Consider the following 27,797-nt stretch of genomic DNA (forward strand, 5'->3'; position numbering starts at 1 on the left):
CTCTGGCAGGCCCGGGCTTCCTGAGCTCAAGTCCCCAGGTAAGGGCTCTCCGTGGCAAAGCTCTGAGGCCCCAGGTACATGGGCAGATGGGAGAAGGGGACCGCACACCTGCCCGAGCTTCTGATAAATGACTCCGAACTTGAAGTTATTGCTGATAACGTGCTCGTCGAAGGTGACAATGAGGCGAGAGGCCTGCAGGGAGAGGGTGACGGGTGAAACACACTGCCTTATTTTCCTTTTTTAATTTGTATTTTATATGGGTGTATAGCCAATTAACAATGTTGTGATGGTTTCAGGCACACAGCAAAGCACCTCAGCCAAACATACCCATGTATCCATGCTCCCCCAAACTCCCCTCCCATCCAGGCTGCCACATAACTGAGCAGAGCTCCCTATGCCATACAGTAGGTCCTTGTCAGTTATCCATTTTAGATATAGCAGTGTGTGCATGTCCTTCCCAGACTCCCTAACTATCCCTTCCCTCCATCCTTCCCCACTGGGAACCATAAGTTCACTCTCTTAAAGTCTGACACACCGCTTTTTCAAGTTCCTGTTTATGGCTCTACGTGCCAAGCACTGTGCCAGGCACTCCACATGCATCATCTCATCTTCTTCTTGGAAAGGGTCCGTGAGGGACTCTCACTGCCCTCATTTCACAGATGAAGATGCCCAGGTTCTGAGAGCTGAAGGAACTGACTTGCTAAGGTCAACAACTGCCAAATGGCAGAGCTGGGGCTTGAACTCAGGTCTGTTGGATTCCAAAGCCTAAGCTCACTGCTCCTGAGTTTTGCCCACGAGCTCCCACCCCAACTCTGCTCTAACACCGGCCTGATGTCCAGCTCTTCTATGAAGTCATCTCATCATTCTAGGACAGGCCAAGTCCCGCCACTGTGCTGTGGAGCCTTGAGCAAGTTCCCCTCCTCATCTTGTCCTCTTCTGTACCTGGGAGGTGGGACCTGATCACTGAGACCCTCCTTCAGGGGACCTTTCCTGGACCACTCACTTCTCAGGGACCTCACCTTGCTGGGGAATTCAGTCAGAGCCACAGGCTACACCTGTCTTTCAGGGTCCAGCTCTTTTGAGAAGCCCTCTGGCTCACTGTGGAGAAGGCAATGGCACCCCACTCCAGTACTCCTGCCTGGAAAATCCCATGGACAGAAGAGCCTGGTAGGCTGCAGTCCATGGGGTCGCTAAGAGTCGGACACGACTGAGCAATCTCACTTTCACTTTTCACTTTCATGCATTGGAGAAGGAAATGGCACCCCACTCCAGTGTTCTTGCCTGGAGAATCCCAGGGACGGGGGAGCCTGGTGGGCTGCTGTCTATAGGGTTGCACAGAGTTGAACATGACTGAAGCGATTTAGCAGCAGCAGCAGCAGCAGTAGCAGCAGCTGGCTTACTGAAGACTAAAGCCCCTCTCCTTCATCCCACACTATCACAGTGACTTCAGCACCCAGCACCAGAGCTGCAAGTGCAGCTGCCATCTGCTGGGTGGTACCTAAGGAGGCGCCTGTGTTACTCTCTCCCCAGGTCCCCTCCGGAGTCAGAAAGCAAGGCCAGTGGAGCCTTGGCTCGGGAGCACAGATGACCCTTAGATGGGTCCCCAAATGGCACTTGAGAATTTCCAGAGGCAAGAAAGACTTGCCTCCAAGGCAGACAGCACTGGGTTCAAATGTGGACTTCCTTATCTGCTGGGCATCCCTAAGGCAAACCTTTCTGGGCCTCTAGTTCCTCTTCTACAAACCGCGGACTTTGCAGGATTATTGTGAGGATTAAATGAGAGAACTTAGGGAAAGTACCCTGCACAGCGCAGGTGCCCAATACATGCTTGATCTCCTAGTTACCCACCCTCCCCAGGTCCAGCCATACCTTGGGGTACAGCACAGGATAGAATCGATCCACATTCACGTCCTCACACACCAACTGCAGCAAGAGATAAGTGAAGGCCTGAGGGTGGGCCCTCTGGGCCTCCTGGGCCAAAGTCGGGTGGCAGGGACAGCAAGACAGCAGAGATGTGCAGTCAGGGCTGAAGCAGCCTGGGCGTGCTGTCACTCAGAATAAGGCAGGCAGAACTGGGGCCCCTGTCTCCAAACGGTGCCCAAAGAGTGCCCCAAACACACAGCCCACGTGTCAGGGGAACGCGGAAGGGGCAGGACCCCAGAGACAGGCCGCAGCACCCAGACCAGGATCTGGGGCTAAAGCCGAGGGTCTGCAGGGGCCAGGCCACAGCCCAGCTCTGGGCCCATGGGGGCTGCCTGCAGGACTCCGCCCGATGGAGCAGATGCCTCACCTTTGCCATCTGGACCACGTTGGGGAACTCAGTGAGGCAGGAGATGGGGATGACGTCGTGGTATGTCCGGCACTTGGTCCTGGGAGAAGAAAACCCACGCTGAGAGGCGAGGAAGGGGGAAAGGGAGACGGGAGCCCCGCCCCAGCCAGTAAGACCAGGAGGGGCAGACCTCCGGGAGGTCCAGAGGGGAGGAGGGCCCAGGGCTGGCTTAGGCGCTGACCTGCTGTGCAGCCTCAGGAAAACCGCCTGCCCTCTCTGGGCCTCCATTAGAAGAGCGGGTAAACTGGGATGGGCTTGCAGACCCTGAGTCCGCGGCCCTCCCTGCTCGCAGGCCCCCTCACCCCGCCCTCACCTGAGCAGCAGCCGCAGGTGTTCCTGGTCCCCGATGACGTCATACTTGAGTGAGAAGACAAGGTGGCCCAGGGCGGTGTCCAGCGAGTAGTAGTTAAAGTGCTCCTGGAGGGAGGGGGGCCAAGGGAGCGAGCCAGGCTGAGCCTGAGGCTTCCAGAAACCCACCCAGAAGGCCAGCTCCCCGCGGGGCGGGGGTCCCTCCCCAAGCAGCGGATGTCCGGGCTGACAGCACACTCTGCCTCAGAGAGTGCGTGTGTGTGTGTTAGTCGCTCAGTCGTGTCTGACTCTTTGCAAATCCCGTGGACTGTAGCCTGCCAGGCTCCTCTGTCAGTGGGATTCCCAGGCAAGAGTACTGGAGCGGGTTGTCATTCCCTTCTCCAGGGGATCTTCCCAACCCAGGGATCAAACCTGGGTCTCCTGCATTGCAGGCAGATTCTTTACTGTCTGCGCCACCAGGGAAGCTCTCAGAGACATGCATTTAAATCCCAGCTTTGTTGCTGGCCAGCTGGGCAACCTGAGAAGGCCACCTTACCTTTCTGTGCCTCTGTTTCCTAGTCTATAAAGTGGGAGTGAGGCCAACTACCTTGTGGGAAGGCGGCGGGGACTGGGAGAGGCAGTGCCTGAAGCAGAGAAGGGGTTCCTGAATGTCTATAGTAACCTCGGCTCTCTGAGTCCTCAGCAAGGTCAGGACCACATCTGTATGTACATGGCATCTCCCAGCCCCTACCCTTCTCCGAGCTGGGCACACAGTATGTGTGTGTGTGTGTGTGTGCGTGTGTGTGTGTGTGCGCGCGCACGCATGCATTCAGTCATGTCCGACTCTTTTGCGACCCCCTGGACTGTAGGCCACCAGTCTCCTCTGTCCATGGGATTTTCTAGGCAAGAACACTAGAGTGGGTTGCCACTTCTTACCCCATGGGATCTTCCCGACCCAGGGATCGAACCTTTTGTCTCCTGCACTGGCAGGCGGGTTCTGCACCATCTGGGAAGCCCACACAGTAGGTGCTCAATAAAAACATGTCGACTGACTGACTGTTCAACTCGTAGCTCTGTGGCCCCCCGAAGCCAGCACCAGTGAGAATCAGGAAATCAGGAAACGAAACATCATGAACACACTGGGCGGTTGGCCTGGCTGGCTCCCATCGTCCCGCCGTACCTGGGAAGCCGTGGGGTTGGGAAGAAATACTCCCCAGGGCCCAGGGGAGACTGCGGCAGGGCTGGCACCCCTGAGAGCAGGGCAGGGCTGGCACCTCCAGGTGGGGAGGCCCCAAGGCCAAGGACGGGAGTGCCAGATTTTACCCCACGTGACCCTGGGCTCTCCTGCCAGCTTGGCTCCCCAGCCACGCCCACGCCAGGAGTCATCATCGAGGAAGGAAGTCCTATTTAGCAAGAACACTAGAGTGGGTTGCCATTTCCTTCTCCAATGTATGAAAGTGAAAAGTGAAAGGGAATTCACTCAGTCGTGCCCGACTCTTTGCCACCCCATGGGCTGCAGCCCACCAGGCTCCTCCGCCCATGGGATTTAAATATAAACAGCTGCACTCAAAGGGCAGGAGGAAAAAAATGCAGGGGCCAGGGGATGGGCCCTGCACATCCCACAGCTCAGGGGCGTCTGCAGGGACCTGGGGCAGAGGCCTCCCAGCCCTGCTTGGGCACAGGGTAGTGGAAACCCCCAGTGCTTGGCACCATGTGCAGAAGAGGAGAGGCAGGCACTTGGCAAGGAGGGCTGCACCAAGGCCAAAGTCACCCTAACCTCTGCCAGACCAGGGCCCACCGCTTCCCCAGTCACCCTGCCTGGAGGGGCGAACGGCCCTGCCCCTCTCCGCGGGCCCCCGGCCCCTCCTCTCTGTGCTGCTAACCGGACCCTGGTCATTATACTTCCCCCAGGAACTCCTGACCTGTGCCCCTTCCGATCCTCTGGTGCTCATGGCTCCGCCTTCGTCCTGTCACTCACCGCTGTCACTCATCACTCTGTTAGCAAACCCCTCTGAGTGCCAACTGTATGTGCGGTCACACAGTCCCCCGGGTCTCACCAACTAAGAGCCTCCGGACTGTGGGCTCCTGGGATGCAGGTCCCCCTCCACTCACGGGTGCAAGCCCCTGCCCAGCTCTGGGTCTGTCCCCAGGCGTAGCTCCTGAGGCCGAGCCTGCTGGTTTGGTTCCCGTCACCCTTTAGCACCCACACCCACCAGGACCAGGCCAACGCCGTGGACCCAGACTCAGCACACGCAGCTCCTCAACACCTCAGAGAGCCGTGCGTCCTTCCCGCATGTGTGCAAACACACACGCCGCACACAAACGCGCACACATATAGGCCTGGGAGCGAATGCCAGGAACGTGACCACGTGTGTGCGAAGTCGCTTCAATCGTGTCTGATTCTTTGTGATGCTATAGACTGTAGCCTGCCAGGCTCCTCTGTCCCTGGGATTCTCCAGGCAAGAACACTGGAGTGGGTTGCCACGCCCTCCTCAGGGGACCTTCCCAACCCAGAGACTGAACCTGCGTCTCTCATTCTCCTGCATCGGCAGGCGGGTTCTTCACCTGGGAAGCCAGCAGGTCTCAATGGAAGGTCAGCCAGAGCCAGGTCCAGCTCCGAGCTCGGTAACTGTGTGACCTGAACCGATCCACTGTGCCTCTGAGCCTCTTGTTTCCTCTTCTGGAAAAATCAGGACAGTCCTGCTGTCCCAGAGTTAATTATGAAGGGGTAATAACAGCTAACATTTCACTGAGCACCTACTAGGGGCCAAGCGTGGTTCTCAGTGCTTCACATGTACTTCTATCATCCTCATTTTTATAGATGAGAAAACAGGCTCAGGAAGGTTAGACACCTGCCCAAGGTCACGCCACGAAGCAACAGAGGAGTCAAGAAGCGCCCTCAGGTCACGAGACCCCAGAGCCGGCGCAACATTCCACCACTGCACTCGTAACTGATGGCACCTGGAGTGTGGTCCCGGCGTGTGACCTCCTCCCCAGCTCCCGCTGCCTCGTCCAGCAGCTTCTGCCCAGGAGCTGGGCGATGCCAGCACACGCTGTATGGGGCAGGGGCCTGGATCTGGGGCAGGTGGTGGCGTAGGGGCTGCCCCCATCCGGGTCACCCCATCGCCCACCTCAAGCTGCCTGAGCACACGGCCTGGGTCTGTTTTGTTCACTGCTGTATCACTGGCGCCCAGAACCGGACCAGGCACCCAGCTGGCGCTCATCACTCGCTCACCCTGATTGAGCACTTGCCTGGCGCCAGAGGCCTTTCTATACGCCTCACAAATAGCATCGCATTGAAGGCATGAGGTGGGAATCACCACCCTCTCCATTTGTACAGGTAAAGAAACCAAGGCACAGAGTGGGAAAGCCACTTGCCCGGGGTCCCACGCAGTCAGAGGCAGACTCTGCTAACCACTACGCCATCATGCCGCCTTGGTGCCATCCGTGTTTGCTGATTGAATGAGCGGATCCACGACACATGCTCCCTGGACTCCCGGGATGGCTGGCCAGCCCAGCCTCCACCCCCAGGGCTGCGCGGTGACCCCCTCCGCACCCAGCCCGGCACTCCCAGCCCAGCGGGCCACCCCACCTTGCCGAGAAAGTGCTTCCGGTAGAGGCGGGCGGTGTGGTTGCACTCCAGCTTCACCTTGGTCGTGGGCGACTGCAGCGGCTCTGTCTCTGGGATGCTGGTGATTTCGTGATTGGTGCCTTCAATCCAGTAGCCCCCAAACTGGGGCAGCAGGATCAGGGGGAAGGGCCCTTCTCGGCCCAGGACCTGAAGGAGCACTCAGCTGAGGGTCACTCACCCTGCACCTCGGTGGGGGCCTTGGGACACCCCCCCCAACTTGGACCCGGAGCCACTTCTGTCATGGCTGAGGGGTACCAGGGCATAGCCTGGAGCCTCCGAAGGTCCCCTGGCTCACACCCAGGGCCCCCTCCCACCTATTTGGTTGGCCAGAAAGTTTGTTCGGGTTTTTACAGACGATGGGATGGAAAAAACCCAAAGGAACTTTTTTGCCAAACCAATACTAGCTCGAACCCTTCTCCTCCCCCTGCAGGCCCAGACCCAGACACACACAGCCTCGGAGGATGGGGGTGTGGGGACAGGTAGATTTGGGGGGGGGGGCGTGACGCTGGCCGAGAGGCTGGCATGTGGGCTCAGACGCCTAAGGGTTTGAGTGGGCTCTGAAGTCCTGGGCCTGGAAACGGAGGCTCCAGCACCCACAGCAAGGCCTGCGGTCAGGCTGTGACAGGAAGGAGGACCTGGGTGTCTGGACTCCCTGCTGGAGTGCCTCCCAGGCTCAGGGTGGAGACCAGCCCCGTGGGGTCTCCGGCTGCTTACCTCGTGGACACTCGGGTACGGAATGTAGTCCTCCTCCGTCTGCAAAACAGGGCAGGGCAGAGGTCACCCCTTTCCTCCAGCCTCCCCAGGACGCCTGTGGTTCTGCCAGCATCACCCACCCCCGCCCCCAGGCTGGAGGAGTGGATGGGGCCGTATCCTCACCTCCCCATCCCACGGTGGGGGGCTGGGGGGTGACCCCACGAGGCAGGGGCTGGGGCAGGCTGAGCTCGCTAGGTGCTGGCAGCCTCTTCCGAGCCTCCCTCTGCCCAGTGAAAAGGAGGCACATAGCCTCCCCAGGAGACACACCTCTGGACGGGTGGCCCTCAGTGCATGGGAATGGCTTGGGGGGCTGGTTACATGGACTGCTGTGCCCCACCCCCAGAGCTTCCCAGGCTGTGGGTCTGGGTGGAGCCCAAGAAATTACATGCCAACCTGCCCTCCAGGTGACGCTGATGCGTCTGGTCTGAGGACCACACTTTGAGCAGCCTGGCTCTGGACAAAGCATGAGCCTTGTAGCCATGAAAGCCCTCATCCCTACAGCCCTGGGCCCACTCCTACAGGACCAACCGGTCTTCTTGGAGGGCAGGGGTCCCCAGTCACCCACCACAGAGCTCGATACCTATCAGGAGGGGCCCTACAGCCCCCACGCCAAGAAAATTCTGAGTCTCAAGAAACTCCACACGTGTCTTTCAGTCCTGAGTTTCCTGGCAGTCTCCTCTGGAGGCTGGGGGGGCCACCGGGCCACCCCCTCCCCATCTCCTGCCCCCACCCCCCTCAGTCTTCCCAGGCAGGGGCTACAAGGTGCGAGGAGCACACGCCTCCGGGTCCTGGGTATAGCTGGCTTCAAGGAAAACCTCTTACAGCAGGCTGTGAGGGATGCGGCTTCAGTTCTGGGAAGGGGGAAGCCTGGAGAGGCACGGAGAGTTTACAGCGGAGTGGAGCTGGTGAGGAGGAGTGGAATAAGGGCCCCAGGCCTATAGCAAGCGAGGGGTTCTCCGCATCTAGGCCTCCCAGAGCGCAGGGACTAGGTGTGCCCGGCTTCCCCCTTGGCCTTAGCACCTGGCCGGCAGTGAGACCACTCCAGGAAAGGATGCTGGGTCCTCCTGGGCTGGCTGCTCCACTCGGCCATCACATCTCCCACCTCTAGAAAGGGGGCCTGCCTCCCCCGTCCCCATCCCCTTCCATCCCCAAGCCCTTGGGAGTGCACTGCTCGGGAAGCCGACTGCCCCCAGAAGGGTGGAGTGGGACCAGTGTCCAGACCTACTTTGAGGGGTGGTGGGAAGGAGCATCGCTGTTCATCCATCCTGCTTCCCTGCAAAGAGAAGGCAGCACAGCCCATCATGGCCCTGCCGTGCCCAGTGCAGGGCCGCTCCCCGCTGCAGGCAGCACCCCCTCCAGGTAGATGGTGATGTTTGGGGGCGGGGTGGGAGTGGGGGCTCCCAGGGCAGGGTGCTGGGTACCCAGGCCTCCGGCCTCAGAAGGGCGGGCCCTCCTAGAAGGCCCTGGGGCTGAGGGAGGCGGGCAGCAGCTGGGGGCGCTGGCCGCTGCTGAGAGTGGGGGCAGGGCTGATGCAGGAGCTGGGGAGGGAGGGAGGCGTCTACACAGATGCGCCGCTGAGAGGGAGAAAAAGAGGAAGGAGCGGGAGAGGGAGGGAGAGAAGGAGGGGGAGAGGTGGGAACGGAAAGACAGAAAACTCAGAGAGGCAGAGAAACAGAAAGATGGCGGGGGACAGGGTCTGAAGGGTGAACCAAAGCTCAGGCAAGCTCCGGAGCTTTGTTCAAGTGCCATGCCCACACCTCCCAACACCTACCCGAGCCAAACAGCAGGCAAGGGGCCTGGAAGACCAGAGTGGAGGAGTGGAGGGGTCAGGCAGGGGGATGGGGGCTGCCCTCCCCACTGCAGCCCAGCCTCTGGTTGCCCCGTGCCCTCTTCCCACTCCACATGGGGGTCCTACAGAGCCTGCAACGCTCTTGGGAGACGGGGGATGGTCTGTGTAGGCGGGGGTGGGTTGAGGTGCTGAACCCGGCTGCCTCCACAGGAATGGGAGCTGGGGAGACCCAGGTGGGCCCTAGGCCCCGGGGGTCAGCCAGGGAGCTGGGCATTATCAGTGCCTGTCCTCTCTTCTGACCCCGACGGGGAGCTCTGGACGCCGCACCGTCACCATCTCCTCCTGGCACGGTCTGCAAGAGCTCCCGGGCCGGTCCTCAGAGAGATGTCGGGCTGAAGATACAGCAAGGGCCGCCCCCCAAGCCCCAGCCCAGCTCCCTCGGTGGCTCCCTAGAACAGGCTTCAGAGCCCGCCTCACCTGCATCTTTTCAATCATCTCAAACAGATCTGTGTTCTGCAACAGAGATGGGGAGAGCAGGTCAGCGCTGGGGTGGCCCCGCAGACACCGCAAGTCCCCAGGGTATCTCCACCCACCCCAGCCCTCCCGGTTCTCCAGCCCTCGACCAATCCCTGTGGATCTGTCCGAGCAGCAGAGGGACCACAAGGGACGCCGTTTAGGCTGGGGCTCTGTGCCACGGACTGGAAGAGTCTGACCAGCTGCCTAGGGCTGTCCACCCAGAGTCCAGGACCCTTTCCAGGCAGCCCACCCCAACTGATGCTCTGCCCCAAAGGAGGGCCTCAGATGAGGAGGCCATGACCTTCAGGGAGAGACACACCTCCCTGTCACCGCAGGAGTGGCAGTGCCACGATCGGCCCACGAGCCCCTCAGAGGAGCCCCAGGTCGCAGCTCCAGAGATGAACCCAGCTGGGATCCTGGGGAGGGTCGGTGGTGCCACCCACCTCTGGAAGGAGGACCCCACCCTCCCCACCAAGCAGTGTGGGCTTTGGGGCTGTTGGGGGGCCGAGAGAGGATGCTGAGATGTCCCACTGGCCTGATACCTGCGTGTGAGTGCACACACCCTCCCCTACCTGCGTGTGAGTGCACACACACCCTCCCCTACCAGCGTGTGAGTGCACACACACCCTCCCCTACCTGCATTTGCGTGCACACACAGCCCCTCCTCCCCCTCACATGGCCACCGGGCTCTCCCGAGGCCAGCCTGGGCACACACGGGGTTAATCCAGCCATCTGCCAGCTGTGCTTGGCAGCTTCGGCCTCTCCAGCGCCAACTCCCTACGAGCCTTCCTGGAAGGCAGCATCCTTGCTGGCTGGCAGGGCTGGGGGCTGGGCCTGGGAAGCCCCTGGAGTCTCTAGGAGCACACCCCTCCCCCAGCACCTTCAAGGCCTCAATTCAGTCGGCTCCTGCTGTCCAGCGGGGGCACCTCTGGAGCTCACACACACGTGCCGTGGGGTTGTACACCAGGAAGCACATACGCCTTCTCTCTCTCTCTCTCTCTCTCTCTCTGGATCAAACACACACAGGCCTGCACGCCAATATTTAAACACGGTCTCACTGTACCAAAGAAAGCAAACACACAGAAACCCACTGCACAAACCCACCAGGTCTGTGTGCACCACTTCTTAGACTCAGAGCTACACACGAACACACACAAACACATATCAGTGTTCTATGTCACACAACAGCACACTCCCTCACACACACACAGGTCCAAGTCCCCCAGGAGCCACACACACAGAGGCAAACCCATCCCTGTGTTTTGCTCTGCTTGCTTTTAGTCGCTCAGTCCTGTCCAACTCTTTGCAGATCCCACGGACTATAGCCTACCAGGCTCCTCTGTCCATGGGATTTCTCAGGCAAGAATACTGGAGCAGGTTGGGTTGCCATTTCCTTCTCCAGGGGATCTTCCCAACCCAGGGATCGAACTCCAGTGCCTCCTGCAGTGGCAGGTGGGTTCTTCACCACTGGGCCCCCTGGGAAGCCCCACCCATATGAAAATCTGTGCAACTGCACCAGTAATTGCACACAAAGCTACACAGACACCACACGACTGCTCTCAAGACCGTGTTTTGAGCGATACAATAACACGCGCTTGCAGACACAGGCAGGTATGTTCATGGAAGCGGAGCCACAGAGCCCCACCCCCACCCACAAGCTCACCGTCCCCGTCAGAGTCACACACCCTGTGTAACAGACACGCCAGACTTGATCCCACAGCACTCGGAGAAAAAGAAAAAAAGCATGCAATAGCTAGGGGAGTGCTTAATTGCCAAGGATGAGGGGCTTGGGTCTGAACCCTCCCCCCAACCACACAGACAGAGCTCTGTGAGAGATCACCAGACACGGACACCCCTCGTGCACCCCGCTGTGAGGCCTGCCCACAGAAACGCCCACCCTGGAAAACGCACGACAGGTGTCCCAGGAGATGGGTGACCTGCGGCCCTCGTGGCCACACCCGACACTTGAGAGCTTGGAAGAGACAATTCCACAGCAGTGCCGCGGAGACCACAGACGCACAGTCCAGGCAGGCAAACACGCCTGTCAACTAACACGCTGTACAGCGAGCAGCGTCTGTTGTACCTTGTTCAGCAACAGCGGTCGTGTGCCCGAATGAGCCACACAGCCTCGACCCAGCACAGGCCCAGCGCCGGCCATCCCGGGGCACCCGTGTCCTCCAGGACACCCCACTTGGGGTGACCTCACACGGCCAGGAGCAGGCACCAGGAATCGCAGCCACCTAACACTGACACAGGGCTCACTGTCACCCAGGGCACGCACAGCAACAAGTGACACCGCAGATCCAGCCTCACTCGTGCACCAGACGCCCTGACACAGGGAAGGCTGGGAGCCAAGTGGCTGAGGGCTCCAAGCAGAGTTACATGGTGACATCCAGACCCCTCGTTAAGGGGGGGAGGGGATGGATGAAGTGGTCCCAAGGCTAGCGCGTGCGCGCGTGCACACACAAACACACACACGGAGTGCCCCTCTAGCCCAGAGCCACAGCACCACCATGGGCACTCTGTTGCTCAGGCAGCTGCAGAAAAAGCCCAGGGCCTGGGACCCCAGGGCAGGGGTGTGCCCTGTGGCCGCGGTGGCCGGGTGTCAGACCAGAAGCGAACACACCCTCCATGACGGAGCCTCGCACACCCGCCCTGCCCGGGACAGAGCCCGCCGGGCTCCGAAGAAGTTGGGCCGAACCGTCTCTGGCGGGCACCCCTCGGCCTTCGCCCCGGTCCTCACCTGCCAGCCGGCCCCTGCAGGCAACGATCCTCTCCGGGGACGGCCGGGGGGCGCCAGGGGCCGCGGCTGCGCCATCCCGAGCCCGGCCCGGCCCCGGCCCCCCGACCCCGGCGTCGCTCCCACTGGCCCGGCCGGCTCCGGCCCGCGCGAGCCGCGCCTGGGTCCCCGCAGCGCCGAGCTCCGCGCTCGCGGCTCCGGGCTCCGGCGGCGCGCTGCCTGCGCTGGGCTCGCCGGGCGGCCGGGCCCTGAGGGGGCGGGGCGCCAGGTACGGGCGGCGCGGGGAGGGGGCGGGGCTTCGGGCATCCGGGGCGGGGAGACGGGAGGCCCCGCCCCGCACGGGCCCGGGACACTGCGCCTGCGCGCTCTTGCCGGCGCCGGAGCGGACACCAGAGCACCCGGTCTGTCCGGTGCGTCCCTACCTGGCTTCCTATAACGTCCTTCTTCTAACCTCTCTTAACCCGGTCCATCCTAAAGGAAATCAGTCCTGAATATTCACTGGAAGGACTGATGCTGGAGCTGAAACTCCAATACTTTGGCCACCTGATGCAAAGAACTGACTCAGTGGAAAAGACCCTGATGTTGGGAAAGATTGAAGGCGCGAGGAGAAGGGGACGACAGAGGATGAGATGGTTGGATGGCATCACCGACTCCATGGACACGAGTTTGAGTAAACTCTGGGAGTTGATGATGGACAGGGAGGCCTGGCATGCTGCAGTCCATGGGGTCTCAAAGAGTCAGACACAACTGAGTTACTGAACTGAACTGAACTGAACCTCCTCTTGGGTACTGTGCCTCAGGGCCTCAGAGATGGGCTTCTTGGGCTGGGCTTTGAAGTCGGGAAGGAAGCGGCGGGGATGGGAGGCTTAGGTTGGAGACAGGGGTTTTCTTGAGCATCTGCTTAATGTTGGACCCTTTGCAAGTCTGATCCTCTCCCCACAACTCAAGAGGTAGGAGTGTTATCCCCATTTTACAGAAGAGAAAACTGATTCCAAGAGATAACGTATGCTCAAGATCACACGGCTAAGAAAAGGCAGAACTAGCAATCCACCTCCATCCCCACCAATGCCTGACAGGCAAACTGGTACCCTGGTTTCCCCAGGCCCCAGGCCCATACCTGTCCCTTACTGCCCCTGACCCTGGGGAGAGGGCAGGAACAGGGGTTGCCAAGGCCCCATGCGTGGAGAGGACTTCAGGATATGTGGGTTCTAGCTCTGACCTTGCTAAACTTGCTGAGTAGACTTGAGTAAGCCCTTGCCACCTCTGTAGGCCTCAGCTTCCCCATCTGCAAAATACAATGCCTCCGCAGGCCCTCCAGCTGACCCTACATTGTGTCTGCCACTGTGAGTGGGGGCAGGGCCGCAGCACCCCCTCCCCAGACAGATGCTGGGAAAGCAGTAATTGCTTCCTGAGTTCTGGCCAAGTCAACACCAGCTGCTTCGGACCCTACAGGGCAGGGCTGCCCACCAGCTCAGTACCCAACCTCTCTTCAGCTCCCTGAAGGAGTTGTTGGCAGCTACACACCACCACTCTCCATCTCAGGGCCAAGGGCTCCTGGAAGGAAGGCACTGCACCTTCCTTTCCCCTAGACCTGGCCATGGGTCAGGCTGGAGCCCAGGAAGCCAGCGGGAACCCTGGAGATGTGTGTTCCAGACACAGCATAGCTTTGTTTTTAATAATTAACAGCAGCAAATATTGATTTATGCAGGCACTTTCAGGCCTGAGCGCTTCCGGGCACCCATCAAAATGCAGCCAGAGAAACATTCATTCCCACACGGGGAGGAGGCAAGAGCTGCTTGCATCAGTGGAGACGTGTGTGTGCCAGGAGTGGAGAGTGCGCACACGTGTGCCTGCAACTGTGTGTGTGTGACTCTGAGAGCAGATGTGACTGTGTGTCTGTACACATGTATCTGTATATACATGCGTGTGTACACGTGCAAATCTGAATACATCTGCAGACATGTGGATGTGCCCGTGTGTGTAGGTGTGGGTAGGCTGTATATGTAAACAGGTGCAGATTTCTAAATCCTCGAGTAGAAAAACCCCTACAAGGGAACAGGGTAGGAGTACCTTGGGTAGCTCTGTGTCTCTACAATGTGGCTTCCCAGAGAGAGAGATGTCCCTTCTGGGTGTTCTCTCCTGCCCTGGGAACATAATGAGGCCAATCATCCCTCAACTTCCTGATTGCAACTTTCCAAGATTACTTTCACAGTCATCACCCTTTTGCAAATGGGCCTAGTGGGTAGAGAAGAAACTGTCCCCTCTATTTTACAGACAAGGACCTGAGGCCCAGGGAGGGGCAGGGCTTTGCCCACTGACGCACGGAGGTCACCTGCTCCTCAGACTTGCTCCGCCATCAACATTAATGTGAGCAGAGCCGGGAGAGGGGGACGGAGAACATGTCACAGACCTGGGACCCCTCACCCCTCCCTGGTTTGCTGGGGACCCAGATGGATCACTCAGTCTCTCTGGGCCTCGGTTTCCTTTCCTGTCAAAGGAGAACAATCCATCGACTGTGTCTTGATCCTGGGATGGGCGTGGGCTGTGGGACGGGGCAGTCTGGAGCCCGCAGCCGTCTGAGCCTGTGTTGGCACAAATGGAGGCTTCTGGCCGAGCTGGGCAAGAGGCCAGGAAGCCTGGGGGAGACAGCCCAGTGCTAACCTGAGCAGGCAGGACTCAGGGAGATGGGCTCTGCTAACCCTCATGTTTCTGATGGGAACACTGAGGTGCAGGGAGGGGAAGTGAACCCAGGCCTCCTGCCGGATGCTTAGGGGGACAAGGACTGGGAACCTCACTTCTGAACCCAGCTGCCATGGAGTCGCTCCCTTCCAGGTCCCAGGATCCACATGGCCCAGTCTTGGGCTGTTGCCCAGGCACAGACAGCAGGAGAGGATCTCAAGGACCCCCTGATATAGTCCCTAGGACCCACACTTGGACCCCCTTGGAGGTGGTGATCCCCAAAAAGTACAGTATTCCTTGGCCATGTACCATTCCTGACCTAGGAGGGGTACATGACTCTTGTTCCAGGTCAGAATTCTGGGCGAGAAGCTTGGCATATCCTGTGTCTGCTATTTGTTGGCTGTGTGACCTTGGGAAAACCACTTTACCTCTCTGGGCATCTGGATCCTTATCTCGAGAATGCCTACCACCCAAGGTTTGATGAAAGGACTGAGAAGCACGATACCTGTGCACACGCTTTAGGATCCGAAGAGTGTACTACACGAGTGAGAGCTTACTGCCCTCGGCATTAGAAATTCCACCAGACTAGGCACCCTGCTCAGACTACATGAGTTCCGGTCCTGGACCCATCACATCCTACCTGTGTGTCTTTGCGCAAGTAACTTAACCTCTCTTAGCTTCGATTTTCTCATCTGCAAAATGGGACTAAGAGGAGTATTAATATAAGTCCACAGTAGTTATAGTTTGGGGACGAAATGAGATCCTGCATGCAAAACATTAAGAACCCACCCATTAACTATTAAGCCCATGCTGCTGCTGCTGCTAAGTTGCGTCAGTCATGTCTGACTCTGTGCGACCCCAGAGACAGCAGCCCACCAGGCTCCCCTGTCCCTGGGATTCTCCAGGCAAGAACACTGGAGTGGGTTGCCATTTCCTTCTCTAATGCATGAAAGCGAAAAGTGAAAGTGAAGTCGCTCAGTCGTGTCCAACTCTTAGCAACCCCATGGACTGCAGCCTACCAGGCTCCTCCATCCATGGGATTTTCCAGGCAAGAGTACTGGAGTGGGGTGCCATTGCCTTCTCCGATTAAGCCTGTAGTAAATCTCAATAAATGCTTGTGGTTATTACTACTGATCCCCTGAAGAGGTTGTTTAGTTATCTATCTCCTAACCAGACCATGGCTCCTTGAGAGCAGGGTCCGTGTCAGATCGATTTCTGGCACCTCAGCACCCAGCAGAAAGTTGACACAGGTCATGGGCCAGGCAAACATTTGATTTCGACGATAACAAGAACAGCCTCATTTACAGGGCTTTTACTCTGTGCCAGATATTATGCACAGTGTTTTATCATCACTTTTTCACACTTTACCCCACCTCACAGGGCTCCTCTGAGAAGCAGCCCTGTGAAGTGGGATATTCTCATTACACCCGATTTACAGCTGAGGAAATGGATGGTATTGTCGATAATGAAGATAAGGAAGAAAAGCTGTTTGGCCAGTTTATTCCCAGCTGTTTTTCCCCCCAACCTTACTACAGACCCTGGTTCAACCTCTGAGACTGTGTCAGGTCCATCACGGGCAAGGAGCGGTATCCCCTTGGGGGGCTAAACCTCAAGCCCCATCTACCCAAACATTTGGCCTCTGCCCAGCAGTCACTCTTAGATATCTCCTGGCCCTGGGGTGGGGGTGGGGGGTCCTCCAGACCGGGGGCCATGGGCAGGCGAGCACTTACCTTAGGTTGGAATGAAGCGGTCTGAGAGGGAACTAAATCCACTCTTGGCAGGTCTAGTGCCTGAGGGAAGCGCTGGTTCTGCCCATCACTCCTCCTGGAAGAGAAAAAGAGTCTGAGGTCAGGGAGGGCCCCAAGTCGGGAGATCTGTGAACTTTGGGAGGAAGAGTCATTCTCAGAATTGGGGGATGTTAGGGGAACAGATTTCAGAAAGGAGGGGAACCTGGATTCCCCAGGAAGCAGGAGGCGAGCAGGGCTTCCAACCTTTCCCAGAGGTCACAGATATGGACAAAGTGTCCCTGTAAACTCTCCATTAGGCCTCCCTAACCCATACTCCCAAATCACTGCAGATGGTGACTGCAACCATGAAATTAAAAGACGCTTACTCCTTGGAAGGAAAGTTATGACCAACCTAGATAGCATATTAAAAAAACAGAGACATTACTTTGCCAAAAAAGGTCCGTCTAGTCAAGGCTATGGTTTTTCCTGTGGTCATGTATGGATATGAGAGTTGGACTGTGAAGAAAGCTGAGCACCAAAGAATTGATGCTTTTGAACTGTGGTGTTGGAAAAGACTCTTGACAGTCCCTTGGACTGCAAGGAGATCCTACCAGTCCATCCTAAAGGAGATCAGTCCTGGGTGTTCATTGGAAGGACTGATGCTAAAGCTGAAACTCCAATACTTTGGCCACTTCATGCGAAGAGTTGACTCATTGGAAAAGACCCTGATGCTGGGAGGGATTGGGGGCAGGGGAAGGGGACGACAGAGGATGAGATGGCTGGATGGCATCACCGACTCGATGGACATGAGTTTGGGTAGACTCTGGGAGTTGGTGATGGACAGGGAGACCTGGCGTGCTGCGATTCATGGGGTCGCAAAGAGTCGGACACGACTGAGTGACTGACCTGAACTGAACCCATACTCCAGCCAAGAGGATGTCCACAGCCCATTCTAAAGATGGGCAGACTGAGGCAGGGGTTGGGGGTTGCTGTATAGGGCTGAGCCCTGACCTCTGGACTAAGCAAGGCACACCCGTCCCTGAGCCTTTAGGGAGACAGCAGCCTTCAGGCTGAAAAGCCACCTGGGCCATTGCTACTATTAATGACAATAACAACAGCAGACACTCACTGGGCCAACGACATGCCAGGCCCCTGCCAAGCCCCTCTTTCAGGCCCGAGGGCACAAGTAGTCATCACACTGGTATTCCCAGTGTACAGGTGAGGCCCCAGAGGTATGCAGAGGTCCCATAGCTGGTCAGTGGCCGAACCAGCATCTGTGTGATGCTTGACTGACTCCAAGCCCAGACTCTGGGCCCACACCCACACCCTCCCGAGGACAGGAAGCAGGTCTGGCGAGGGTGAAGTCAGCTCCTGTTATCCTAGAAAGACTGCCGAGGAGGCCGCTTCTGGGGTCAAGGGGAGGAAGTGCCCAGTGGCTCCCGGGACCCAGGTGGCCCAGGCCGGGCAAGCAGGCCCGGCTTCCACCCACTGCCGAGGGCCACCCTGACGTGGCTGCTGCCCCACCCCAGTCCCTCAACCAAGGCTGGTTCCTGGGAGGGTGAGTCATTCAGCCCACGGCCCGCTTGAGTCAGGGCTGAGACCGCCACACCCCAAGAGGGGAAGGGACTGTGGAAACCTGGCCCAGGAAGGAGACCCTGAGAGAGCTCTGTGTCCCCTCCCGCTCACCTGGGCCCAGCTACTCAGGGAGCAAGGCTCAGAGGGACTGTCCATGGCCCTGGTGGGCTAGCGTCTTCCCAGGGGACCCTGCACTGGGCGGTCTCGATGCACAGGACAGACATGGTGGCAATGACGTTTGAGGCCTGTGACATCGTTGTAGGAGAGGTACGCCCAGGCACTTACTGGCTGCGTGACCTTAAAACAATGACGTACTCCTCTCAGCTTAGGTTTCCAGAAAAAAATTAAAAAATTGCATCCTAGAGCCTGGGCAGCTAGAAGGTGTTCACTCAATGAATTCTTTCTTTGATTCATTCGCTCGTGGTAAACTCTGCCTTCCCACATCAGGGTCTCATTAAGTATTTGTTAAACGGATGAGTGGGTGAATGAGTGAATGTTGGCAGTAGGCAGGCATTAAAGGTTTGTGAGAAAGAATGGCCTCCACACGGGTTTCTGCAGATCACAAGGCCCGGTGACGTGGGGAGAGACTGGGAAGTGAGGGTGGGTGGAGAGAGGCCCACAGAAATGGTCCAGACACATTCCACTGAGGCTGCCACGGGGACCCTGCAGACGGACCGAGTGCCTGGAACTGTGTCAGGCGTGTTACATCCTCACTACTCTCCAGGGAGGTCGGCATTATTTACCCCTCCCTTTTATATATATATATATATATATATATATATATATATATTTTTTTTTTTTTTTTTTTTTTTTTGGCTGCGTTGGGTCTGAGTGGCAGCACACAGGATCTTCGATCTTCCTCACAGCATGCAGGATCTTCGGTGTGTCAGGCCAACTCTTAGTTGCGGCGTGTGGGATCTAGCTCCCTGACCAGGGATGGAACCCCCCTCTGCATTGGGAGCGTGAAGCCTTAGCCACTAAACCACCAGGGGTTTGTAAACCAAAAGGGGTTTGTAAAAAAAAAAAAAAAACAACCTTTTTTACAGATGGAAAAACTAAAGCTTAGAGAGATGAAGCCACATCGCCGAGCAAGCGGGTGACAGAGCCAGAATTTAAAATCCGTGCCCTAGACCGATCAGGGCCAGTGCCAGCAGGATGGACAGCAGAACCTGGAAGTCTGAGAGTTGAAGCCAGGGGATGCCGGCTCCCCTTGACCGTGAGGACCACTGTGCTGGGAGGTGTGTGCCCATGACCGAGCTATTCCGATGCTTCCCACACCCCAAGGCTCCGGCTGTGGCCACTGCAGGTCAGCCCGGCAGCAGCTCCCCCACACGCTCCTCTTCCAGCGCCGGCCTCAGTTTCCCCGTGTCCTGCTGCCTCTCTCACTCAGGACTGCTCACGCGGGTGCAGTCCTTGGTAGGTCTCTCAAGGCAGGTGGGCTCTGGCTTCTGCCACAGCCCCTCAGCTCTCCACTTCCTGGCGGGCCTGAGTCTCCCCCTCACGGGCAACTCCTCCACCTACAAGGTCACTGCCGGGGTCCTAAGATGCCGGGCCCAGGAAGGCCTCCGGGATGAGGATGGACCAGGAGGTCTGAGGCTCTCGGCCCTGCCTGCCCCCACCCATCCCAGCCCTGCAGGGATTCAAAAACCACAAAAACAAAAGCCACAGCCTCCCTGTGCCTTCCGTGATTTTTATTAATCCTCACAGCTCCCCAAAGAGGCAGGTGCTCAAAAACCACCTGCTTTATAATTTTTTAATATTTATTTTAAATAAATATTTAAATAATAAATATTTAAAATAACTCCAGGTCTCAGTTGTAGCACACGGGACCTTTAGTTTCGGCCCGTGGGATCTAGTCCCCTGACCCAGAGATGGAACCCTGGCCCCCTGCACTGGGAGTGTGGACATAACCACTGGATCACCAGGAAAGTCCCCCAAACCACCTGGTCTTTGCATCACAAGGAAACTGAGGTTCAGAAAGGGATACAAATTCGCCCAAGGTCACACAGTTAATGATGTAGAACAGGCATCTGAACCCAGGCTTGTCACTCCAGAGCCAAGGATCTGGACTTCGGAGCATGGGCGGCCAGCCCTGTGGACCCAGCAGGTCAGATCGGTGAAGGGAATAGTAACAGTAACAACGCCAACAGCAGCCAGTGCTGATACAGGACCAACCGTGTGCAGACCCTGCTGGACCGGCTTCACTCGTATCCCCTCATTTAATCCTCATCTTTCAGAGGAGGCAACTAAGACACAGAGGTTAAGCAGCAGGTCCAAGGTCAGGCTGACGGTAAGCGAAACACAGGGGATCCAAACCCCTGAACTTGGATCGAGACGCTGCCCTCATGCTCCACTATACTATCTACTCCAGTGCTCTTGCCTGGAGAATTCCAGGGACAGAGGAGCCCGGTGGGCTGCAGTCCATGGGGTTGCAAAGAGTCAGACACGACTGAGCGACTAGCACACTGGCTCACAGTAAACAGCCGTTGCTGAGTAAATACCTTTGGAGAAATGAGTAAACCCAGCCGCTTGCCTCCCCTCTGCCGGCTTCCTCCTCCTCTTCCTTCTCCTCCTCTTGTCCTTCCTCACCTCTCACACACTCCCACCTTCCCAGCCCACCCTTCCTTCTCCTCTGCCTGTGATCTCTGCATTCCTCCTCCTATTTGGTCATTCTCCTCCCTCTCATGAACCCGAATCTCTCTGTCCCTCCCCTTTCCCGCCTATCTCACCCTTGTCTCCTCCTGGTCTCCTTCATTTTGTTCACATGCAGCCCCCAGTCTCTGCCCCCCCCTACTTCTCTGGAAACCTTCCTGACCCTATGGCCTGGCTCAGTTTATTTTTTATTTATTCTTTAATTTTTTGACCATGCCACCTGGCATGTGGGACCTTAGTTCCCCAGCCAGGGACTGAACCTGTGCCCCCCTCCAGTGGGAGCACAGCATCTTGACCACTGAATCACCAGGGAAGTCCCCCTGGCTCAGCTTAAAAACGCTTTACCTTCTTCCCACACACACAGCAGCTGGGAGGTGCCCGGGGCTGACGGGGGACATGGGGAACTCTCGCCACTTCTTTCCCGTGGCCAGGACCGCAGTCATATCTGCACAGCGCACTACAGTTTGCACAGGCACCATCTCAATCACCATGGCAGCTGTGTGAGGTTGGGTTATCATCAGCCTTCTTCCAGATAAGAAAACTGAGGCTCGGAGAGGTTAAGGGACAAGCCCAAGGTCATTCCAGGCAAAGGGTGGTGCCAAGGTTTCCCTCTAGTTCAGGGCTCTACTACCACACCCACCACCGCTGCTCTCAAGGCAGGCTGACCCCATTGTCGCCCAGCCCCCAGCGGCCTCCCCATAGCAGCCCCTGGTTCTGGCCGCCACCAAGCATCTTCCCGAGGTCCCGCTCCAGTCCTGCCCTGTCTGGCCTGGACATTCCTGGACACAGTAATAGGCGGCAGCCAGAAGGGAGGTGACTTCCCCAAGGTCACACAGAGAGCCGGAGCCAGCCTGGAGTCCGGGCCAGGTACACTCCAGGGTCACCTTCAGGCCCTACAGGTGTGTGGCCTGCAGCCAGCTGGCTCTGGCTCCCCTCCCCGCTGGAGTGTCCGTCTCCCCCTGCGAAAGGGTGGGGCAGGCTCCCAGGCGGGATGGGCCAGGCCGGAAGCCTGCCGACAGCTCCCGGGTTTCTTGGCAACTGTCACTGCACCGCCTCCCCCTCCCTTATCTCCACGTCGAGGTAACAATAATAATTGCCGTGTCGTGAGTGCAGCTCTCTGTACTTTTCAAAAGCCCTCTTTATCTGCTCACGCCTGGGAGTCTCAGCGGAACTGGAGCAGAAGATAAGGCAGTCACTAGGATCCTTCACTCCCAGAAGGGTAAACTGAGGCTCAGAGAGGTTAAACAACCGTCTGGAAGTCACCCAGTGAGGCGGGAGCAGCTGGGGAGCTAGAACCAGGCCGCGCCCCAGTCCAGGGCCCCAGATGCTGCACTAGGGGGTGGGAGTGGGGGTGCGTTTTAGGGGTGAATCCACACACTGCAAAAACTCAGGTCAGACCCAGAGTGCCCTGAGTCACCCAGAGTGACCGGGGAGACGGGGAAGGCAGAGGACAGGGGACTAGACGCTGCCCTGGTCGCTTCCCACCTGCTAAGCAGCTGGAGAGCTGGGGGGTGGGGGCAGGGGGTCCTGTCTTTTTCTTTGACCTATAAAATGAGAGAGGACGTAGCCACCTCCTAAGCCACGGATTCGAGTAAGCCCAGCAGAAGTGGTGGTATTATTATTATTATTATTATTAGACACTGTCCCAGACAGCCCGGCCCTTCAGGGCATCAGAGAAGGGGCTGGGGCATCCGGTGAAGACGACTTGGCCCTTCGGCCATCCAGCAAGAACTGCCCCAAATGGAGCTCCCTGCACCCCCCACAGTGGGCCTGGCCGCTGAGGACTCGCCCAGCCTCATCCCCACACACGCCCACTTCTTGCCCTCACCTGGCTGGGCTGCAGGCAGCTTTTAAAGACCAGCCACGCTGCTTCCCACCGCGGAGCCTCTGCACAGGCTTCGCCCTTTGCCGGGAGCTCCTTTTTCCTTCTTTTCCTCCCAATAAACTATCCATGCTTTAAAATTCAGTTGATGATACAGGTGAACCTGTTTGTAGGTTCAGGGCAAGAGTAGAAACACAGATGCAGAGAATGGACACGGGTGGACACACGTGTCCCACGTCGGGGGGACATGTACATACCACCACGTGTAACACGCATGGCTAGTGGAAAGCTGTGGAAGGAAACAGGGAGCTCAACCGATGCTGTGATGACCTGGGGTGGGGGGCGGGTGTGGTTTGTGAAGAGTGGGAGGGAGGTTCAAGAGGGATAAATATGCCTGATTGAGGCTGTTGTACAGCAGAAACTAACACAACATCAGCAATTATACTCCAATACAAAATAATAATAACAAATGGAAAAAAAATAATTCAAGGGGAAATTTGGTGATCAGAACAGGTGACACATGACCACCCAGACAGGAGGCCTGTGACGAGGAGCCAAGCAGGGGCTGGACAGCATGCACAGAAGCTGGGAAACTGGACTTGGGAGGGCTTGGCGGGGGCGGAAGAGGGGCTCAGCCAGCCAAGATGGATTTGCTGGGGGGGCTAAGGCCTAGGGCCTAAGGAGCCCAGGACAGCCCATTGCTGGTGACCAGAGGTCAGGGTTCCCTGGGTCCCCCTGGTGCCCATGAGACCAGCTGGTTCTACCAGCCTGGTGACACATGTGGGGAAAGGTGCAGACCTCACCGTGAGGAGAGGTGCAGAGGGCTCCTCCTGAAGACCCTCAGACCTCTGAGACAGGGCCCTTGGGAGGGGGCCTGCCCCTCAGCAGGTGGCCTGTCCCCCAGTCACAGAATCAGGTCTGAGGGACTCTAATCTCCCGAAACCAGAGATTAGAGGCCACCCTGGAACTGCTCCGGCCCCCGGGGGCCACAGAGGCCCATTGTCTGCAGAGCTCAACCATCCGGCACTGCTTGCCCCTGGCCCTGCCAAAGGTGCCAGGGAAGGTAGCCAGGGGCAGCCGTGGGCGAGTTTCTGAGAGGCTGGCCCACTCCTCCGGAAGCCCCTGGGAGGACGGAGAGGGGACACAGATGTGGCTGCTCCTAGATCACCTTTCCCCAGGCACCTCTGACCTCAGCCGGGACTCAGGAGGGCGCGTCGAGGGCAAGGGGATGGTGCGGGGTGGGGAGCCAAGCGCTTTGATGCCCAGTAATCCTGACAACAAACCCGGATCGAGGCTGGTATCGTCACACCGTGTCAGAGACAAGGAAGTACAGGCTCGGGAGGTTGACAGATGGGCTGGGGTCTCACAGCCACCCAAGGGCGGGAGGAGAGGACCTGAGGTTCCAGGCAGGGCCCTGGGGGAGCAGGAAGGTGGCACAGGGGGCCCCCACCCCAGCTCCAAGCTGGCTGACCGCCAAGACACCCGGATCCCGGAGCTGCGCCAGGCGGCGGCCTCCCGAGCAAACAACAGGTTGGCAGCCCCGAGAGGAGGTCACGGGATGGGCCCCCATGTGGGGGCACAGCACCCGGGAGCCAGCTGCCCGCCAGCGCCTCCCCAGCCCAGGTGGCCCGAGGCCCGCAGTGGCCCAAAGCCTGACCCTCTGCTTGCCCAGGACTGGCTCCTCCCTTGACCCACGGGGCCTCCTCCTGCTCCAGAATAACAACATCTGCTCGACCTGCCCAGCACTTTACAGTTTACAGACTTCCTTTGCTCCCGACCCTCTTGACAGCCTCACAAGGACCCGGAGGCAGGGAACGCTACCTCAATTCTACACGGAAGTGGAGCAGAGGCGATGACTTGCCTGAGGTGTCACCCCTGAAGCCCCAATCCAGCTGCTCGCCTCCTTGCCCACGTTGGCATGGGACAGCTGAGCAGTGGGCCCCCCTTAGCTCCCAGGGGAAGGGCGTGCAGGGCCCTTCCCAGTGCCCATGCCCGCCTCCCCCCCATGCCCTTGCCCAGCCTCTGCTGCCCAGGTTGCCCACATCTCCAGGCGTCCCTTCGCCCGCTCGCTCCATCACCCCACACCCCCTCGTGTGCTCTGCATTTCAGTGCTTAGTCACTCCCTTGGGACTCCCGTCCTGACACCCTCTCCGGGGCCAGAGAATAGTGCCAGGCGTGGGTATCAGAGCAAGGGTGGGCCGGGCCTCCCCTACCTCAAAGCAAAGCCCAGTGACACCGCCCAGAGCTCTTCTCTGCCCTGTGGCCTCCCTGCTCAGACACTGCACCCTGCAGAGGGGAGGCCCTGTTAAATCCGACCCTCTCCCTCCTAGCCAATGGGTTTTGCTGCCTCATGGGCTCCAGCCCGCTGGTGGGTGGAAGCTGAGTATACAGTAGGTGTCAATACATTATAAATAAGGTCCTGGCAGAGAGAGAGCATCACTTCAGAGGTGTGGGCTCTGGAGTCAGACTGCCTGGGTTTGTGTCCTAGCTCTGGCACTTAACAGCTTGCGTAGGGGGGGCTTCCCTGGTGGTCCAGGAGCCAGGACTCCATGCTCCCAAGGCAGGGGGGCCCAGGTTTGATCCCCGGTCGGGGAACTGGATCCCACATGCCGCAACGAAGACCCGGTGCAGCCAAATATATAAATAAAACACCAGCAGCTATGGGACTTGGGCAAGTTATTGAACCTCTCTGAGCCTCAGTTTCCTCGTCTATAATATGGGGATAACAGTGGTGTCTGGCTCCAAACATTGACATGAGGGCTATGTTGAGTTCATACATGTAAAGTGCATAAACATTCGCCACAAGCACCTCCTGACCTTCCCTTCTCTCTTCCTTTTCTCCCTTCCTCTGTGGGCTGCTGCGGACTGAGACAGGGCTCCCGGGTGAAAGTCGGGAGATGGGAGACTAGGCTCCAGCACGAGAAGCAGTGCAGCGAACAGAGCCACGTAAGGTAGGGAGCACCTGTCGAGCACAGGCAGGCAGGGGTGAGGGGGAGATTCCAAAGTACGGGAACCGAAGGAGTAAGGGGGGCACAGGGCTTCACTAGAGGACCTGCCAGGCGCCTGCCCCGTGCGGAATCAAGTCCTCTTGACTCTCCGGCCTGTGGTCAAGGGCAGAGGCGGTGGATACGTTCTTTCAAGGGAATGGACTTCCCTGGGTCTCCTGGGGCACATGGATGGCCTGCCTCTCCCATTAAAGATGAAAACGTGCACACTCTGCCCCAGTCACTCCACTTCTAGGCATTTATCCTCCAGAAACGCTTACCAAAAAAAGACACAAAATGACACGGACAGAGACCATTCACTGCCGCAGGGTTTGCCGTGGCTGAAATCTGGAAGCTGGTTACATACACACGGCACGTGCAAGCCACGGAAGACCATGCGGTGATGACAAAGGAGGTCTCGAGTCCTGACGGAAAAGGGGATTTGAGGCCTGTTGTCAAGTGAAAAAAGCAAGTAGCACAACAGAAATCTCCCTTGTTAAAAATGTTCAGTTACAGGTAAAAGCTCACATGAGTTAGCTCTAGGAAACAGGATGACCAGGGCTTTCTGTCTTCTACAGGATACATTTCTCTGCACTGTTTGAATTTTTATAGTGAGCACGTATTATTTTTGCCATCAGAAAAAAAAAAAAAGATTAAAAACACTGAGCCTCACGTGTCAGCTCACTGAGAATCTGACTCTTTTTCTGCAGTCACCCTGAGAAGGAGATATTCCTCACTCCAAGGAGAGGCTAGCCCAGGGGACATTGAATACCACGATGGCCAAGGTCACCCCTGGCAGGAGTGACAGAGCTGGGCTGTAGCCCTCGTTCTGGCTGACTCTGAAGCTCACGCTCTTCCCCCCACACCAGGCAGGGAGGAGGGAAGACAGGAGAGAAGCTGCCCAGGATGTTCCCTGGGACTGAGCTGTCAGGTCAGGGGAGCGTGGCCAACCGGGGCCAGCCTGTGTGGGGACCAGGCTGTCTGCCTCATTTGCAAATGCAAATAAATGCAGGCTCTGCTGCAGGAGTCAGGTCCCTGCCCTGAGCTGCCCTAAGCTAGCAGGCTGGCAGGCGCCCCACCCCACCTCTGGAACCACTCCCCAAGGCCTCAGCATCACCAGGCCAGTGGGCACGCACTGGGGCTCTTGCAAGTGCCTGTGAAAGTACTCCCTAAACTAGAAGCCGCCTTTCACGTGCCAGGATGATGGATTACGACCCTGCGTGTGGCGGGGGAGGGGGCCATGTGCACGTCTGTGAACATGCGGAGCGCGCAAAGGGCCCCGCACCACACCATCAGCGAGCAGGGGGGCCACACGGCTGCCACCTTTGCTGGGAGCTGGCACAGGCCTCCCTGCAGTGCTGCCTGGTGGCAAGGCGTATGCGGTGAGGACGGGGGTGGGAGGCCTGGCAGGAACGTGAAACGTGGGCAGGAGAGAAAGCGCTCGTGTCTGGGGCGTGTGTGGGCTGCAGGCACGCACTTGTACCGATCATGCCATCCACCTGCCGAAAGGCCCCTCGTGGGTTCCCACCACGTGCAGGGTGGAGATTCGATTGCCTCACGTGGCCCACGAGGCCCTGAGCGTCTGTCCCCTGTCCCGGCCTCCGCACACACTCTGCGTGCGTGCTAAGTCATTTCAGTCGTGTCCAACTCTTTGCAACCCCATGAACTGTAGCCCACCAGCCTCCCCTGTCCATGGGATTCTCCAGGCAAGAATACTGGAGTGGGTTGCCGTGCCCTCCTGCAGGGGATCTTCCTGACCCAGCGATGGAGCCCACGTCTCTTACGTCTCCTGCACTGGCAGGCGGGCTCTTTACCACTAGGGCCACCTGGGAAGCCCCCTTGCACACACCATATACCCTCCACCTGTTCCACCCTGCCTGGCTCCTCCCCACCCCACACCTACATGCTACAGTCTTATCCAGTCTTTCTGGAGCCCTCTTCCCAGGCTGGGTCGGCCTGCCCCTCCTACCCTGACCAGCTTTCTCAGAAGCCTGTCCCCGGCTGTCCAGATCTGTCAGTCTGGTTTGCACTTGTCACAGTGTGATTATCAGATATTCCCAGCCTCTCCCACCAGAAACCGAGCTGGGACCGGATCTGTCTGGGGGCCGGGTGCGCCGTCGATGCCGGACGCCGGTCTGCCACGTGAACAAATGTGTACATAACTGTGGGCTCACAGTGAAGCTGCCGGGACTGAAGTCGAGTCTAGGCATGTGCACAGGGAATATGCCTGTGTGTGTGTGGGGGGGGGTGGCGTCTCAAAGAACCTCTGGCCCACAGGAGGCCAGATCTGGGACTTCTGGCCGGGGCCCTCC

At 58.1% G+C, this 27,797-nt stretch overlaps 1 protein-coding gene across 24 annotated transcripts in view; it reads right to left on the reverse strand.

Annotated features, from left to right (window-relative positions):
* Positions 1 to 27,797, reverse strand: part of RAP1GAP (RAP1 GTPase activating protein) — a 70,003-nt gene that overhangs the window by 15,576 nt on the left and 26,630 nt on the right. For 22 of the 24 annotated variants that reach the window (XR_015137165.1, XR_015137089.1, XR_015137072.1 and 19 more), the window contains 9 exons: positions 16,456 to 16,549; positions 9,268 to 9,303; positions 8,227 to 8,274; positions 6,963 to 7,001; positions 6,210 to 6,395; positions 2,643 to 2,746; positions 2,291 to 2,369; positions 1,870 to 1,923; positions 109 to 192 (listed from right to left, as the gene is read on the reverse strand). Coding sequence is in view for 16 of the 24 variants with exons in the window: in XM_086327295.1 (XP_086183421.1) it covers positions 109 to 192; positions 1,870 to 1,923; positions 2,291 to 2,369; positions 2,643 to 2,746; positions 6,210 to 6,395; positions 6,963 to 7,001; positions 8,227 to 8,274; positions 9,268 to 9,303; positions 16,456 to 16,549 (724 nt within the window). In the remaining 8 variants the exon portion in view is untranslated. Of the gene's footprint in view, positions 1 to 108; positions 193 to 1,869; positions 1,924 to 2,290; positions 2,370 to 2,642; positions 2,747 to 6,209; positions 6,396 to 6,962; positions 7,002 to 8,226; positions 8,275 to 9,267; positions 9,304 to 12,049; positions 12,259 to 16,455; positions 16,550 to 27,797 lie in introns of those variants that run through there. The other 2 variants (XM_086327306.1, XM_086327293.1) reach the window with 1 other exon arrangement.

The sequence above is a fragment of the Bos grunniens genome, chromosome 2 (genome assembly GCF_055505025.1).
Source record: "Bos grunniens cultivar Pamir isolate PY7600 chromosome 2, Bosgru_T2T1.0, whole genome shotgun sequence".
Classification (NCBI taxonomy): Eukaryota; Metazoa; Chordata; class Mammalia; order Artiodactyla; family Bovidae; genus Bos; species Bos grunniens.